The 18182-nt window shown below is 38.6% G+C and overlaps 1 protein-coding gene across 1 annotated transcript in view; it reads left to right on the forward strand.

Moving 5' to 3' along the window:
- ZC3H12D (zinc finger CCCH-type containing 12D) overlaps positions 1-5470 on the forward strand; it is a 44308-nt gene extending 38838 nt beyond the window's left edge. The window contains exons 4-5 of the mRNA XM_078646927.1: positions 3896-4002; positions 5238-5470. Of these exons, the coding sequence (XP_078503053.1) occupies positions 3896-4002; positions 5238-5383 (253 nt within the window). The 3' untranslated portion in view covers positions 5384-5470. The remainder of the gene's footprint in view (positions 1-3895; positions 4003-5237) is intronic.
- Positions 5471-18182: the final 12712 nt, after the last annotated feature.

Here is an 18182-nt window from a genome sequence, read left to right on the forward strand (position 1 = left end):
AATCCATGGGTTCAAAGTTCCTGGGGGCATCCTGCGCTCTTTTTCAGTAGTTCTTATTTCCCTTACTGCAAACAGGCCCAAAGTGCCAATGGAATTTCCAAGATGGTGAAACTTGTTGGCCACACTAAACCTGGGCTCTGAGGCCTGTGGGTGTTTGGAGGAGTGCACTATGGCAGGCACTGCAGCAAACAAACCCAGAGACAGAGAAGTGGGATAACAAAATAAGGATCCTTCAACAACGAGACAGGTGATACACAAGCATTGTCCTGGCATCCTGTTCTCTCCTTTTTAAGTGTGAGAAAGTGCTACATGTGGCTCAACTGACCTTTCAGGCAAGATTTGAAGCTGTGGTGTCAACAGAATGCCCTCAGCCCGAGACACAGTATATTCTATTGAGCTCAGAGGAGTCCTCTGTTTCCATTCAGGTCAACCTTTTGTGTACTTCTGAGAGGTATTATATATTTCTTTCATAGCTCTTCTTGGGCTGAGCACAGACTGGGAGTTGCTGGAGTGGTAATGCAATTAGCCTCCAGGAACATCAGGCAGGGAAACTGTAACATTTTAAAAGTAAATTTTACTTAATATTTATTAAAATTCTTGATACAGTATAAGTATTTTAACTAAGCCCGGGCGGGTAACTACACTTTGCCAGTGCAGTTTATGTAGTTTTGCCTACTCCGCGTTCTGTTGCAAATGCGGAGCTTAGGAAAAATTACTACTCCATGGCGGAGCATAGTTAGCCGTCTTCTCCACCCTCCCAAAGTAATAAGGCACTTACCTGCCATTGTGGAAATGTGCTTTTCAATGTGCACACCGGTGCAGGGGTCACCCTTCTCTGTCCATGGGTTCTTAGACCAATAAAATAAAGTGCTGCCTGAGGTAGTACATTGAAGACACGGAACACAGGCCTTATATAGAGCCTTTTCTGCACTGGTAAGTATGTAGTTACAAACAGAATGTACAAGCATACAAAGGAATACCTACCGACAAACATGGGCATATGGAGATCACTTAGTCAGCAAAGTGGGGGGGAAACATAACTGCTTACAGTAGCAAAGAATGATCGACAGTTACATCTTTAGCCAGGTGCATTCTAGCAGCTACAGGCCTTTTCTCATACATTGCTTTGGCTCAGTAGAGAAGGAGTTAACTAAAGATGATGACACAAGCAGAACAGACAGGCAAGCAACAGTGAAGATGGTAGAATTACATAGTTGACAAATGGATGCCACAAATAAGATGGCTTCAGCTCATGCTAACACCAAGTATTTTCGATTTCCACACTGTGGCTGCCTCCTTCTTGCCATAGCCGCTCTCCTTCCTCCTCCTCCTCAAAGTCCTTCTTCTCTAGTAACCCCTGTGTTGTACATCTTGCGAGTGTGCATGCGCAAGACATACAACATAGGGGTAATCTAAGAAGAAGGACGGTGAGGGCAAGGAAGGGGAGCTGCCATAGCGAGGAGGAGGAGGCAGCCATGGCAGGTAAGTACCTTTTCTATTACTTTATAATTACTTTGGTTGGGGGAATGTGCACAGCAGAGTAGAGTTCCACAGAGTTGTTTTTAACCTATCGTCCTATTTTCTACACAGGATAGCTGGGCCTGCCACAGTGAGTAGCTTTTACGGGCCTTTTCACTGTACAGCCATGGTAATATTATTATTCTACCTGTCCCCCTTTTAAATACCATGCACTTTTCCTTGTGGACAACAAGGCCTACATATGGGTGTCTTACTAATATTTAAAGGGAGTTCTTAACATAACCTGCCGAAAAGGAACATTTTGACAGGTTGCACTACAAGTTTTCCACAGCAGCAGTGAGGCTAAGCAAGGTTGGTGTGTAAAGCAGTTGGCCGCTGCAGGTAAGAGCGGTGTGGCTGGCTGGGGGGATTTCGAATGACAACCACAAGGGGAAATTAAATAAAAAATTAATTTTCCCTCGTGGTTGTCTCCCAAAATCCCCCCCAGCCGGCCCCACCGCCCCACTGCTCTTACCTGCAGAGGCTGCGGCTGGATGTGTAGGCATGTTTGCACTGCCACTGTAGTAGCTGGTACAATAGGTGCTGCAGTCTACAAGTGGTATTCAACTTCCAGGTCCGGGGTACACTTTCTATGACCAATACCAGGGAATGACAGGAAAGGTAAATTTGCCAATCAGGAATTAACCAATGTAGCCATGCTGAAAGGGGGAGCACAGACACTTTACACCTGTTTAGCAGGGGTAGAGGTCATTGAGTGCTAAAACCAGTAACAATAGAGTCCACTAAAAGACTAAAATTCCTTAGTGACCTCACAGAAAAGGTAGATTTTCTACACCCTTAGTACCAATTTACATCCATAGCTAAACCCTGAAAGCACTCACTGCAGCAATACACTACTCAAGTCAGCGGATCTCATCAGTGGATCTGCTAAGGGTTATCAACTGCAGCACCTAAGTTGCTGGTTATGAAGTTTGTGGTGTGCTTCCTGTCAACTGTGATTTAAACAATTGGACTACCAAGCTTCTATGAGATAGTATGGTTTTTCTATTGGGTACATACCAATCAAGGGATTAGTTTTGCTTCGTATTGCATGGAAGGAGGCTATCCTATTGTTTATAGCATATCTCACAACTTTGGCTGTTCTCAGATTCTTTGCTGACAGCATTTTTCAAAGCTGTCATTTACAGTCAATTAATTTAATGATGCAAAGGCTTATGTGTGGCCACCATCAATGATATATAAAATGTCACTCTTGGTTCAGGCCAGCACTTCAAGTGCTGGCCTGAACCTTTGCTGAAATGTGTCAATCAACTTGTCCTTACACTTATGGTTTCTTCATTTCTTTTTGGGGAGAAGCTAACTACAGGAAGAGAACATTTGTAAGAGTCGCATGAATATATTTAGAATTAAAGTTTGACAATATAACAAAAATGGAGGCCTTTTAAGCTTTAGCAGATTCTAATGGCTCACAGCATAGCCTAGAGAATCCCTTAAGTAAAATCATGCTTACACCACTTCAGGGGAAAGAGGGAGCATGCTTTCTTTAACCTCACAGATTTGCAAAGAAGGAATATGCAGTGACCTACTGCAAGTCGTAGGGTTCACTAAATAATCCTGAGGTATCGAGCACCATCACAATCTCACCCAGTTCAGTCTTACGTTCTTGAATAACTAGTCAGAAGTACATGCAGCCTTCTGTGTCACCCTTCCTTTGGTATGTTGTAGCATGGATAGAGATTCTCCTTTAACATTGACTGTCTTTACATTGGACATTTGCTGATGCACAGGTCACTAATTTGAATGAAAAATCTGTTTCTTGAGTGACAGTTTCCAGCCCAAGTGGCTCTTTCTTTTCATATTGCAAGTAGAACTAGATTTAAGATACATCTGAAGATCCACCACATAATGAGTATTAGGGGTGGGATTCATGATGCTCAAGAATTCGTAAGTGTTTGGCCTCTGTTTCTACATTTGTAGCCTTTCTCTACATGAGCAAAAAAATTTCTCTAGTACAACTCATCATGCTGTAAAATACTTTGCAATGGAGCATTCAATACACATAGTTTGTGCAGGATTGTCCATAACTGACAGATGTTTAGGCCAAACTAATGACTAGCAAAAGACAATTCAAGTACGGTATGCTCTGATAGTTGTCAATCTTCAAGTAAGAGATCTTCAAAGAGAAAGGTGACCCCTGTCACAACCAATTTTAAGAGACAATTCTACCCATATAAGGGAAGATACTGAAATTTCAGTTAATAAGGACATTATATTTTGCTGAGAGCTATTTCCAAACCGGGTTAGATACAATGGTCAAAAATGTATTTGGTATTTCAGTGGTTGTGGGCTTGAAGAGTTTTGCTGTGAAGTGTAGCCAAGAGTAAAGGATTTTATATTTCATTTTTCTTCTCCTTAGGTTTATGCTTCCTGATGATCCATTAGGCCAATATGGACCTCCTCTTACAAATTTCCTCATGAAAAAGAGAATCTCTATTGAGCGCAAATGGACACATTGCCCTTATGGTAGGATTTGATATTGATTCGCTATTCCGCAGTGGCATTTTAACAAGGGGCTTGCCCCAAATATGGAAATAAATCTCTACACTGAGTTACATACATAAAGAAATGTTTCCTCAGAAAAAAATTCACAAGTGTCTTTTTGAATCAGAATAGCTTTCCCACAAATATAAGTATTAATTTGTTATTCTTTTGACCAACTAATTGCACCCATTTTACTCTCGCCTCACTCCATCTTTCAGCTATGTCACATGCTTTCCTTCTTAGACTCTACTGTCAATAGTGTCTAGATCTCACTTTCCTATTTTACCTCTATATTTCAACCTCCTTCCTTGAAGTCCAACATTACTGTCCCACATCTTGCATTGATATTTCCAAATACAATACTGATTCACATATTAATCATAATCTATTTTATTAACATATTGAATTGCTTTTTATATTTTTTAGGATAGACTTATATACATGTCCTTTCCCTCTCTCTTCTTCCAGTCACCTGTTCTGTTCTTCACTATTCCTGTCCAAACTGTTACTTTCCAACGACTGCGTTGTTAGTACGTAATACCTTTACATCGAAAGTCATTACAACGACTTGCTGTAGGGGGTGCAAAGGTATTGGCTATAAAATCCAACACCTTCCCTGCTTTTGCACAAACTGGAGTAGGAATAGTAAATAATACTATTCCTAAGTCCTGCACGCCCCTCCAACAAGTCGTTGTGATGACTTGCGATATAAAGGTATTGTGTAGTAGCAACACGGTCGTTGTAACAACCCCTTTGTAATAGCATGCGGTGTATTCACATGCGTTGTAACATGCTATAGTTCCCTGTCAAGTGCAGGTTTTCCCTCTCCCGATATTCTGCCATTGTAAGGTTAGAGCTCACAGGGAATTTTGATAACGTCAACATAAATCGACGTTGTATGTTAAAAAATGTGGATGTACACATTTTTTGAGAATCATTGCCTATGTGGTTTACTTCTCACTTAAGAAAATGTGCGAGTCAGCTGGATTTCAAGGGATTTTACCTTTATAGAGAAGAGAGGCTTGATTTGAGATATGAAGTTTAGGGAAAAAGAGCCCTCTGTGAGGCAGATGTGTAAGTTAGGGTACAAGAAAGGTGGAAAAAATAAGAGCAACAGACCGGCTGACTTGAAAAAAGGTAATTCTTTGAAGAAATTAATTTGAGACTTTGGACATTCTTATTACAATTAACCTAAACATGTTTATTTCTTTTTTTAGGTAAAAATTGCACATATGGTATCACATGCAAATATTACCATCCTGAACGTCTCAATGACAAAGGGCTTTCTGTCGCCGATGAACTACGAGTCAAAACCAAGTCCCCTCGATGGAACGTGGAGAAAGATACTGGCCAGACTAATTGATGCCACAGATTTTGTCGAGAAAATCAACAGAAGATTAGCAGTCATGTTCAAAACTCTCTTATAGCTGTGGTTCGATCTGTAGAGCACCATGACAGTTTTGGTAGATTCTTGATGAATAGTTGCACAGACTGTAATTGTCTTCAAATAATGTATTCTCAGGACAGCTTGCCACAACTAACTCCTGACAATGGTCTGGAGGTATTAAATAAAGAATTTATTAATGAATCCCACGCACATGATCACAATCACACTATAAAAGTAAAAAATAGGCTTCTTGACGATCCAGAGTAGTGCTGCGAGGCTGGCTACAGAAAAAGTCACCACCTTGCAAGCGCCCACCACCACAGTGTTAAATGCACATGCTCTACAGAAAATCAGTTTAATGAAGTAGTCTCATATTCCCCTTCTCTCTGCAGACACACATTTTTCAGAACACATCAGATATGTGTCATATTAAAAAACCCACAAGCACTACAGACCGAACACTTTCCTCAGGCTCTTTCTATAAATCGTTCAGTAGCGAGCTTGGAAATACAGAATAATAGGTTACACTTTTCCAGTTTCTACTTCAATGGCCCATGTTCACTTATGGAACACAAGGAGTGCAGGTATAGTGATTCATAACATCTGTCACAGAATCATAATATTTTCGTGGAACATAATTTTTGGAGTGTCCATCTTACAAGGTCAGACTTCTAATCCCACTTCTCAAACGAGGAGGATAAGCAAAGATTCCTTGCTGATTGCTCAAGACAAGATTGTAAATGCGTACAAACTGAAACATATGTAATCTTCCCACATAATATAACTGATTGTGGTATGACAATTTATCCCAATAGGTGTAGGAACAATAGAGGTAATAACATTGATCTAGAAATTGAAGAAACTCGATGATCCTTTTACCTGTTTTGCGATAACTTCCTTTCTGTTAACTTGCTTAAGAAGAAGAAAAAATATTACCATTGTGCTTGTGAAAAGTGTATAGAAGCTTGTTTTAGGGCCACAGACTGTATTGCTGACAGTTTTGAATCATGTATGTATTTGATTAATAATTGACGCTGCTATTTTTATTACTTTCATCATATATTTCACATCTCACAAGTTTGCTAAATGCCATCTGTTTATTTATGGGGTTTAAAGAGCTTTAAGGATTAGGGTAGCTGATTCTCCTTTTTACACTGTTTTGTTCTTAAATCGTATCTGAGTGAAATTGTGCTTTTTACAATATGGATTTTATATACGTATTTCATATTCCTGTGCTTTTATGATCTGTAATTGTTTTTAACGGATCGAATAAATAAGTAATTGATTGATCTAGATATTGAAATATGTCAGCGCATGAGTTTAATGAATTCTACTGGAAACAACTTCAAAAGAATACGGCCTTAAATTTTCTCGGAATATGGACAATGTGGATGGAATTGAAACATTAACAACATAATTCAAATTAGAACAAAGGGAATGCCTATATGTTCTCTAAGAGTTTCTGATCTTAATTTCACATATACAGACTATTCACATATATTTATGGAGAAAGCCATACATATATGTGTGTCTCTGTACATTCATTATCGGCGTCCTCAAGTGTATAGTTAGAAAGTTATATTTACAAATACATTATCCCTCTTTGAAACCCAAGACATCTGACCAGCTACAAGTTGGGCCTCAAAGCAGTGCAAAAAAAGGACAAGCATTTGCAATGCAGTAGGTCTCACATTTTTTTTTAGCCTTAACGCTATTGGCATTGTAATGAAAATGTTTTTAACTTATGTTTTTTGGAGTGGAGTGGAGGTCTGTGATGGCAATTGTGTGTTTTTCAGTGCATCTAAAAGGAAGCACATTTAAACGGAAACTGTGTATTTTATCAGTAAAGGAGCGCTCTTCATGTGGAAATGCAATCGGTCCAGCTTTAGCGGAGCTTGCGTCACTACTCCAAAGTCAAGAGCCTTACAGTCTTTTAACTGTCCCAATTAGTAAGAACCGACAGCAGGCAACAATGGATAGGAGCAGCTGTCGAAGTGGGGCAAAAAAAGTAGGGGAACTGTGGGTGGAGAATCAGAGGGCGGGATAACACAAGGATTGTGTCAGCGGGCAGAGTCAGAGGTGTGGCTAGAATGCAGAAAATATCCCAATATTTAGTATTTGTTTGGAATTTCAATGAACAGTTACAGCTTATTATGTTATTTAATTCAACCAATGGATACACATGATTATTTATGGTTTAATATTAGTTATTGACATTAAAATACATTCACAAAATGGGGTATGTTTTCAATCACCGAATGTCCCAAATGCGCTTAAAAGTGGGAGGACAAGCCATTTGTCTATAAGCCATGGAGTTTCTGTCATCAGCACTTCTCCTTTTTTCCCACAAACATAAATAGCAAAATATCCTAGCTTGCAAATGTTTTCCATGTAATTATGGCTCTGACATATTTGACACATAACACACATCTGCTACATTATCTGCTACATCATCTGCTACACATAAACATCTGCTACATTATCTGACAGTTTTAACGTATTGATTTGTTTGTTACAAAACATTTGACTTGTGTTGCTGCGAAGTGGACAGCCCTTCACAAAGGCTGACTAATCACCTTTCTTACTGCTGTATTTCTGTGTGTTTGTATGTTACAGTGGTTCTAATAAGGTAAAATCTTTCCAGAGACTTTTAGCATGTGAAAAATGTCAAAATAATAAAGTATCAGAAATTATACTGCATTACGCTGCAGCCTTTTTTTTTGCTATATAATTTAGTCAACACTGCTGCATCATTTTTTCCTCCTTTGCTGCATGATTCCAGTGGCCCCAAAGCAGGCAGCACATGTTAAAAGTGCTTGTGCATGAAGTAGAGTCTGTGAAATGTCCAAACTTCATTTGGTGTGCTTGCAAATCCTGCATAGCCGATCCCTGGTGAGATGCAGCTACTACTGCTGAAATAAGGCCAATGGAGGTAACAATGGGTGAGGCAGACTGGCCTCTAGGGCAGGGCCAGCTTTATCGCTGATGGTGTCCTGTGCAACAATGTTTGTTGGTGCCCCCCACTGACCACCTTCATCACAGATTCCCTCACTACTCAAGTCTCAATAACAACACGCTCTCTCAGATGCATTAAATTTGATTTACAGCGCCTCAGAGCACTTTACATCACACACATTACAGAGACAATCAATTATAAGTGTGTAAATCACTGTATAGGGAAGGTTGCATAAGACAAAGGACTACAAGGTTTAGGAGTCACATGACAACCATACTAGTAGGCAAAAGAGTTTAATAGTGATTGGTCTGCAGAAACACAAACTGAGAATTTAAAATGGAATTCCTTGGTTGGGGGTTCTATTTAATAATCAGAATTGATTTCCATATGAATTAACACCTTTTGCAACATTAGGATAATGAAAAACTGGAACAAAAAACCCTACCTATTTTCATTATGTGCACTTTGTGATCTGCATTGCACTTGTTCTTTGCAGTAGGCACATTAACCCTCTGCGCTACCTTTCCATGAGTCAAAACTTCCACTAGACAAAACTCCGATCTCTCGCTAGAGAGAAAATTAAACACTGGAGTTATCATAACAATGTTGTTGTTGCTGAAACTTGCTGGTAGCTAGGAAGGAGGCAGCAAGCTAGGAAGGAGGCAGTAAACCATAATACAGCACGACTCCCCCACCCAATGTCAGCGCCCGGTGCGGTCGCACCGCCCTAGAGCCAGCCCTTCTCAAGGGTCCTGTTACTTCTGTGACAGAGTCACTATTATTCTAGGGTGTGCTGCTTCATAGGCTGGATTGTGGTATACAGGCCTTAAAGGTGCTAAGACACCAGGGCGTCTAAGGTCTAGCGGGAGCTTCGAAGGTCTAGCGGGTCCTTCTAAGGTTTAGCATGGTAATGTGCTCCCTCATGAGAATTGTCTGGTGGAATGGTCATGAAGGCTGAACGTGGTTCCCCAATTCCAAATTTTGTAGCTCTGGCCATTGTGCCACACCCTCTCCCCACCTGAGCACCATACTTGCCCCACTGAGAGAAATTCGTGCTGCCTTCATCTACAACCCAATTGTGGACCGCTAAAATGACATGGATGCAATAGGATTTAAATTACGCACTAGACAACAGTAATTTGCTGCCAAAAGAAAACAACATCCTGAAACACTCATAGGGAATGCAAGATTAAGTGAAGCATGTGAAATGAAAGCAGAAACAGTATGGTTACCTTAACGCTTTTACACTCACTATTCAGAAATTAGTGAGTGCTTTTGCCTGAAAAGTTAAGGACAAGACTACCGGGCCAGAAAGGAACCCATTTTAATGTCCATTGCTTATATCCTTACAAAATGTAATCAGTATGGTTTAAAATTACCACATAAGTGAACACAGAGCCCCAATACACATATTTATTTCCAATCCACCCATCAATCGGGCATTGCAGGACCTCCATAATTGGCGCAGATCCCCACCCGGTAAAAACAATGCTGTTTAAAGAAAGACAAGAAAACAAAAGTAGCACTTTGCTGGCAAACTCTGTAAAGTGACGCTAATGTGTCTGAATGGGAATAAAATCAATCTGGCCACTTTGCAAGCACTCTATCTCGCTTTATTTTGTTTTTTTCTTTACTTTTCATATTTTGAACCTTTTATTCCTGAGGCTGCACTGTGGGGAAAAATATTTTAGAAATGATGACGAAAGTGTTATTCTTTTTTTAGATCCATTTCACAGGGGAACAAATAAAAATAAGAAGGAAAGAGAGGGTGAGAACCGTTTCCTGAAGTCACAGATTTCAGTAACTGAGGAGGAGCTAGACAGAAAGAGAGGGAATAAGAGGAATAAAGAGGGGAGGGGGCAGCTGACAGTGTCAGAGCAGAAGTGGACACTGTCATTGTTTCCTCTGGGCAGGAAGGAAAAGGCAGAGTCCTTTTCCTTCTCTGCCTGCCCTGCCTGTCCCCTAATGGCCACGAACGCGAGCCTTATCTGTAGGCCTTGGCTATATTCTGCTGTCCTGGGACTTGTGCTTAAAATAAAGAAAGTAGAAGAACGCAATGTAATAAATTAAAGAAGTAGGGGTACGCCGTGCCCTGCCAATCCCACCCTCTTTAACCACTGAATAGGAGTAAATATTTTTTTTATCTACAGCTATTCCTAAGGTTCCTCTCGCCAGACCCAGGAATTGACATGGCTGCAAGAAGTGAAGGATTGAGCCGGTCAGCCTATCACTCCTGCCCCCCTGCATAGCAGCCCAGAAGCCGTGCATCCAATTCTCTGCCCCAACACTGCAACTCGATAAATCTCACGTGCTGGCAACACGGAAAAGCAGGCCTTAAAGAGGCTATGCAGTATGCTTCTAGCTTCATAAATGGGCCAAAATATGCCCCTATTGCTGTGCGACTGATTTTAAACCGCCTGGGGCACAATGCTTGTTCCAACTGCACGTGTCTTGCAGGCGTGAGAAAATAAATAGAAACTTCAAACAAGAGGCAAAAAATGTAAAGGAGTTAAACAAGAGACACACATTGAAATGTTTGTCAGGTGAAATCACTTAATTACACAATTACATCAGCAATGGTTTAAGTACTTGCTTGCTCTGCTCCCATGCATGCTGGACTCAGCTCCCATGCTGGGTTTCTGCCCTGGAATCAGATGCCATGCTGTGTCTCTCCGCCACATTGTTCAGATGCCCCCAAAGCAGAGCCGCCAGATATAGAAAACATGTCTACCCCTCCAGTTGAAAGAAACCCCACCTTTATTAGAAGCAGTGAAAAGCAAACACGCGCTTTCCAAAAGATGCCTGAGACAAGAATAGGGGCGATGTTCATAAATAAATAAAGGCACACAGCCAGCCAGTGCTGCTTGATGCTGTGGTAGGTGGGAGTGGTCAACTTTAGAGGCAATGCAAGAAAAAAGAGACATAAGGGCTCCGTAAATAAGTAAATAAATAGGCACCCAGCAAGCTTGTTCAATGCAGTTTCGGATGTGGGAGGAGTCTTCTTTACAGGCAAGGGAAGGAAAACAAGCAGCGTGTGCACCGCTGCTCGTTCCTGAGGCAATACTCCATGGGAGTTAACATAAGAAAAAGGTGGGGCATGCACCAACTATTAGCCATTTCAGGCTACGATTTTGGAATAACACCGACCTAAGCCAATCCAAACCGGCTGAATGGGTCAGACCCCATAAAGTACATACACAGATCACCTGACAGCTACCCTGTCTAGGCTAGACCTAAAAAAAAATGATAATAACACAATGTTATTATCATTTTCTTTATCCTTAGTGGTTCAGTTTTAGGTGCTGGGGTGGGCTGGCAGTAATGAGCATGGAGAGGAGTGGAGAGGTGGTGGGCACTCTATAAGTGCGCATGAAAGCTTGGCTGGCCGTCTTGGTCTGGCCAAACAGTCACACACCCTTAGCATATTCTCCACCAAGCTGTATTGCACATCCTAGGTGTAGAACATGCATAGACTCCCACTCCCTGTCTGAGCGCCGAACCACAGAGCTCAGACCAATCACGACGCTGCAGACAGCAGCACCGTGTTTGGCTCAGAGGAAGCCTGTGTGCTTTTTGCTTCTGATGACTGATTAGTAAGAGAAGTGGAGGAGAGATGACAGATAATTGACGGCGGCTGCAAAGAGGTAAGCTACTTGCCCCGCCACCCCTGATCCGTGCCACCCGTCACTGTACCCAAATTCACCTGTTCAGTCTTTACATTCTGATTAATAAGTTGCTGGTTGACTTATAGGTATGTAAAAGGTGCATTAGAACATATAATAACAGATACCTTTTGTGACAAGGATTTTTTCAATATAATGTATTGTTTTTGTGGTCACATTGTCTTTACTGCCTTCTGACAGCTCAACCTCTGAAGGTGTTTTATTAAGTTTGAGGATGTTTGACACACCAAACATTAACAAGTATAAGTTTACCATTACATCAAGTTTGGCATAAAAATATTCCCATCAAGGAGAGACAGTTGATGCTACAATAGATATTGTGACATAAAAATACTGACAGCAAAACTATTGACTTTACTTACCTTAAATGTAAATGTAAATGACTACTATTACAATATAGACTAGAAAAATATAGTTTAAAATAAATAACATTAGACAACCAATAAATCAAATATACAGCATACTATGAATCTAATATAAAGTGTACAATATTATTGAAATAATATTTTAAAGACACATTTTGCTATGACAGAATTAGGTGCACAGTCTAAATATCGATTCCTAAATTTCGACTTACAGTAATATCGAGTTGGAAATATCGAAGGTGGAGAATATCGAGGTCAAGAATATCGTTGGACAGAATATCGACCCTAAGGTAAGTAATATCTAATTTTTTTTAATCGATGTAAGTATTATCGAAGTTAGTAATATTTATATCAAATATATCGATGTTACTAATTTCGATGTTACTAATATCGATATTTGTTTATCGTTATATATTTTATTATGTATTTTATATGTATGTGTTATATGTTTTTTGTTAAGTATTTTATTAGTTTTAAATTATATGTGTACTATTTTTTATATATTAATAATGTTAATTTGAAGTTAATTTTATGTTTTAGTACTGGAGCGGGTTGCTGGGTTTATAGGGGAATAGGGTGGGAAGTAATTTAATTATAGTAAATTAATTATTAATTTTTAGTAATTGTAAATTAATTTTATTAAATTTTTGTGTTGAAGTTCTGTAGCGGATTGTGGGTTTATAGGGGAATTGTAATTAAGTAATGATTTTTTTTAATTGGAATAGATTTTTTTATTTTTAATTAATGATTAATTGATAATTAATTATTTTAATTGGTAATTATTTTTTTTAATTGGCAATTAATGTTTGTAATTGGTAATTACATTTTTTAATTGTCAATTCATTATCATTATTTTAATTGGTAATTAATTATTTTAATTGGTAATTCAGATTTTTAATTGTTAATTACTTGTTATTTATTGGAAATACATTTTTATTAATTGGTAAATATTGTTTCATTTAAAATATTTTTTGATTTAAAAATAAATGTATTGCTTACTATATTTTAATTGTTAATTAATTTGAAATTATTAATACGTTTTTTCTTTTTGAAAAGTATTTTGTGTTCAATATTTATTATTTGTTAACTAATATTTAATAATTAATATTTATTGGTATTTATTGTTAATTTACTGTTAATTAATTATTCAATTGTAATTATGTTTTTAGTTTTGAAACATATTTTAGTGTTCAATATTTATTATTTGGTAACTAATATTTATTAATTAATATTTATTGGTATATATTGTTAATTTATTGCTAATTAATTATTCAATTCTAATTATGTTTTAATAATTATTAATGGGTATTTGCAAATGATGTAGAGTTTAAAAAAAAAATTATAAAATATTTTATTTACAACAAATATTTATAAGACTGTTATATTTAACTTCTAGGCTATCCAACAATTTCCCTACTGTTGCACTCTCTGGACTTGGAATAGTAATTTTTGCCCCTATGCTATCCAACGCTTTCCCTACTGTTGCACTCTCTGGAGTTAGAATAATCATTTTTACCCCTACGCTATCCAACGCTTTCCCTACTGTTGCACTCTCTGGAGTGGGAATAGTAATTTTTACCCCTACCAGGCACGGCTGGTAGTAGGTGTAACTGCAGGGCGGTGACTTAGGGAGGGGGAGGGGCAGGGTGGGGGGTTGTAATATATGGATTACTGACTATAACAGGTAAGTAAACTTATAAATAAATAAAACGAATTTTGTTGTGTGCACTGCATCACCAAATGCGATGCAGTGCACACAACGAAATTCGTTTTATTTATTTATATGTTTACTTACCTGTTATTGTCCGTAATCCATACATTACAACCCCCCACCCTGCCCCTCCCCCTCCCTACATCACCGCCCTGCAGTTACACCTACTACCGGCCGCAGCTGACCCCTACGCTATCCAACTCTTTCCCTACTGTTGCACTCTCTGGAGTGGGAATAGTAATTTTTACCCATACTCTATCCAACGCTTTCCCTACTGTTGCACTTTTTGGAGTTGGAATAGTAATTTTTACCCCTACGCTATCCAATGCTTTCTGTACTGTTGCACTCTCTGGAGTTGGAATAGTAAATTTTCCCCCTACGGTATCCAACGCTTTCCCTACTGTTGCACTATCTGGAGTTGGAATAGTAATTTTAACTCTACGCTATCCAATGGTGTCTCCACTTTTGCGCTCTCGGGAGTGGGAATGGTAATTTTAAGTTCTATGCTATACAACGTTTTTGTTACTGTATTTTTTTTAGTTATGGGTTTTGAATAGTATTTTTATTTATTTAGCTATTTGATATTTTTTGTATAATTTTAAAACATTTCTCAAAAAAGTACTAAAAAATGACAATTGTAATATAAGTTGTATTATAACTTACAATATAATATCAATAAAGTACTTTTTGATTGCACATGAATATTACAGTTGAAGTAAAACTCTTTCTATGTGAAAATGTATTTAATTAAAAATCAAAACAATAACAGTATAGGCATGCAACGATTTGAAGTGAAAATGTCTATCCAAAAATATATGCTGCATTTATTCAAACATTGCAAATAATTAAATAGCTATGTATTCAATTTATCAAACATGTTAAAACTCTTAAAAAATTACATGAAGTTTGTGATAATAATAAGAATAATTGTAAAATCCAAATCAGCACAAGGAAATCAGAAAACAAGTAAAATTACCGCCTGGCAGTTTACTATTTTGTTTACAATCCCCCACAAATTGGAGAAAATGCAAACTTGGGGAGGGGGTAACATATATTATTCTAAATGCAGTCCCAAAAACAATGGAGAAAGTAGATAACTAAAGGTTGGCAAATGTACTATTCTAACTCCATTCCTACAAGCATTTGGGAAAATGAGTAATTCAAGGGGGTGAGATTTACTATTCTAATTCAGTCAGTAAAAACTTCATTTCAGCACATAGCCAGCCAGAAATGAATAAGCAAAAGCATAATACATTACAATAAATAAAACAAGACAACGTATACAACATGCCAGTTCATGAATTCATCTATCCAATACTAACCAAGCACTGTACATCCATAATCAAATGTGCATAAAGTATAAAATACAGACTAAACGCAATAAAATCCCCAAACCCCTAGAAACATCAGGCTCATTGAAGCTAATAAAAGGAATCTGACTAGCTGGACAGATGTTTATGCATGTGTTTCCACCTATGAATCAACAATTGGGAGGCAGGAAATACAATGCAATGACTGGTGCTACTATGACAGGCCTCACAGGAAAAGAGCTTCCTTTTGGCTGAAAAGGCGCAAAGGGGAAGAGTCCCTAGGCAACATTTTACATATAGGGTGTTTACCAGAGGAGGTTCGATCTCATCCAAATATGATTCCATGGAGTAATACATTTTGAAGCCTTAAAAAATATTCAGTGATCGATCCTACCTTTAAAGAACATACCGCTTGCTTGTCAATATATTGCCAAAAAGCACTTTTTAACTCGGATTTGGAGACTAGTTCAGCATCACTAGGGGATGACCACAAATTGGAATACCCAATCCATTACAACATAGGCTTTATAGACCGAAACCAGAGAATTTTACAATCCCCAGGTTGCTTCATAACATCTTCAACAGCCATGCAAAAAGAGGGGAGTTCAGCGGTGACCCATAGTCATACAAGAGTGGCCTCAAACCCACTATGTCATAAATCCGTTTGAGAGCATAGTCAAGACATAGGGGAACAAATGGAGTGCTCGCTGGCAGGCCACAGAGAGTGCTCGCAAATCAATTTTCAATTGGTTCTACTGAGCAGGAATCCTTTTTCAACTACAATTCTATACAAACGTGCAACAGTGCATTCATTCTGTGGGGATCTGATTTACTATTCTAACTCAAGTCCCAAAAACATGGAGGAAAGTGCGTAATTTAAAGGGGTGAATATTTACTACTCTAATCGCAGCCCATCAGAATTTGGGAAAAGTGCATACATGAAGGCGGTCAGGTTTAGTATTCTAACTCCAGTACCACTAAATTTGGCACAGTGAATACATGAAAAAGATGAGATTTACCATTCTAACCTCAGTCTCACAAAGAAGAGGGATCACATGAATGGAGGGAAGTGAGATTTACTATCCTAACTTCAGTCCACCAAAACTTTGGGGAAATGCATACATGAAGAGGGTGAGCATGGCTATTCTAACCCCCGCCCCATCAACACTGGGGAAATTGCATACATTGGGGGAAGGGTAGATTTGCTTTGCTAAATACAAAGAAACTAAAATTAAGGAAAGAGCATAAATGAAAGGGGTGAGATTTAATATTATAGCTCCAGTCACAGAAAAGTGGGGCACATGCATACATTGTGGGAGTGATAGTCTATTCTAACACAAGACTAAAATATATTGAGTAAAGTGCATAAATTCAGGAAAATTAGAGATGAGATTTACTACTCTAACTCCAGTCAAACAACAAATTGTGAAAGTGCATATCTTTTCGGTGAGAAATACTATTCCAACTCCAATCACCAAACATTGGTTAAAGTGCATGACTAGGGGAGGGGAATTGTGTGGTATTCTAACTACAGTCTTGTAAAGATTGTTTGAAAAGTAGACATTGAGGAGGAGAAGGGGTTGAAATATGCCACTCTTTCAAAAAGCATTAAAATGTTATTTTCATTTAAAAGAATAAAGGTTTTGTAGTTCAGAACTACAATTTTATTACAGACCAAAGCCCTAAATATGTTATATAGCATTATAAATAAACACCAAACACAAATGTAAAATAAGTCAATACGAAAGTGTCAAAATGTAACCACACTCCAAAGAATATACCCCATTTATAATAAATAAAGAAAATAACAAACAAACACAATAAAGGACCCACCCAAAATCTACCTAACATGAAACCAATACCCACCCAAGCCACCAATAAAGCCCTTCACCCATAATATAAACATCAAATGTAAATTATACATCCTAAAATACATAAACATCAATATTTGAAGAAATTACACTGTCAATTATATTTTGTTGACACAAATACAACATTTCGAATTTTACAAATCTTAAAAAAATCAAATCATTTACAAAGTAAACACTCCAAAAACACACCGCAGAAACAAAGAGACATTAAAACAACAAATACCATAATTATGAGAAGCATGTGAAGGCACAGAAGACATAACCACAGTTTCAATAACAAATAGCGAGCTCACAAGATGTGCTACGACATTTCACAAACTTGCATTGCAAAGAGTTAATGTAGTAACAACTGTGATTAGGCATGTGTTGGCAGAGCACACTCTCTAGAGACTGAATCAAGCAGATTGCTTAGGATGTGAGAATATTGGTTAGAAGACAGAGTAAGAGGCCTGTACCTAGCACTTTAAGCTTCTATTTGTGCACTGTCTTTGAATTATTAAAGTCATGATAATGACTCATCTTGAACCCTCCACCCCACAGGTCCACAACTTCCAGCAGCCTACGCTACTGGGAGTAGAATTGCTGATGTTTTTCACCTGTTTTGCTACCACCAGGCCTTATTAAAGGGCTCTTTAGCCCACATCTGGGACTCATCTTGAACCCTCCACCTTACAGGACCATTACTCCCAGCAGCCTCCGCTACTGGGAGAAGGATTGATGACATTTTCCCGCCGGTTTCCTGCCACCAGCTCCTATAAGAGGGTGCCTCCTCCTGCATGGTGGATGTGCGCAGTCGGGCCACCCCTCTTACACCTCACCCCATCTTCAGATACTGTTCCTGCCCTATTCCTGCCTGCAGTCCCTATCCCTGCGCTGCCT

The sequence above is a fragment of the Lissotriton helveticus genome, chromosome 6 (genome assembly GCF_964261635.1).
Source record: "Lissotriton helveticus chromosome 6, aLisHel1.1, whole genome shotgun sequence".
Taxonomy (NCBI): Eukaryota; Metazoa; Chordata; class Amphibia; order Caudata; family Salamandridae; genus Lissotriton; species Lissotriton helveticus.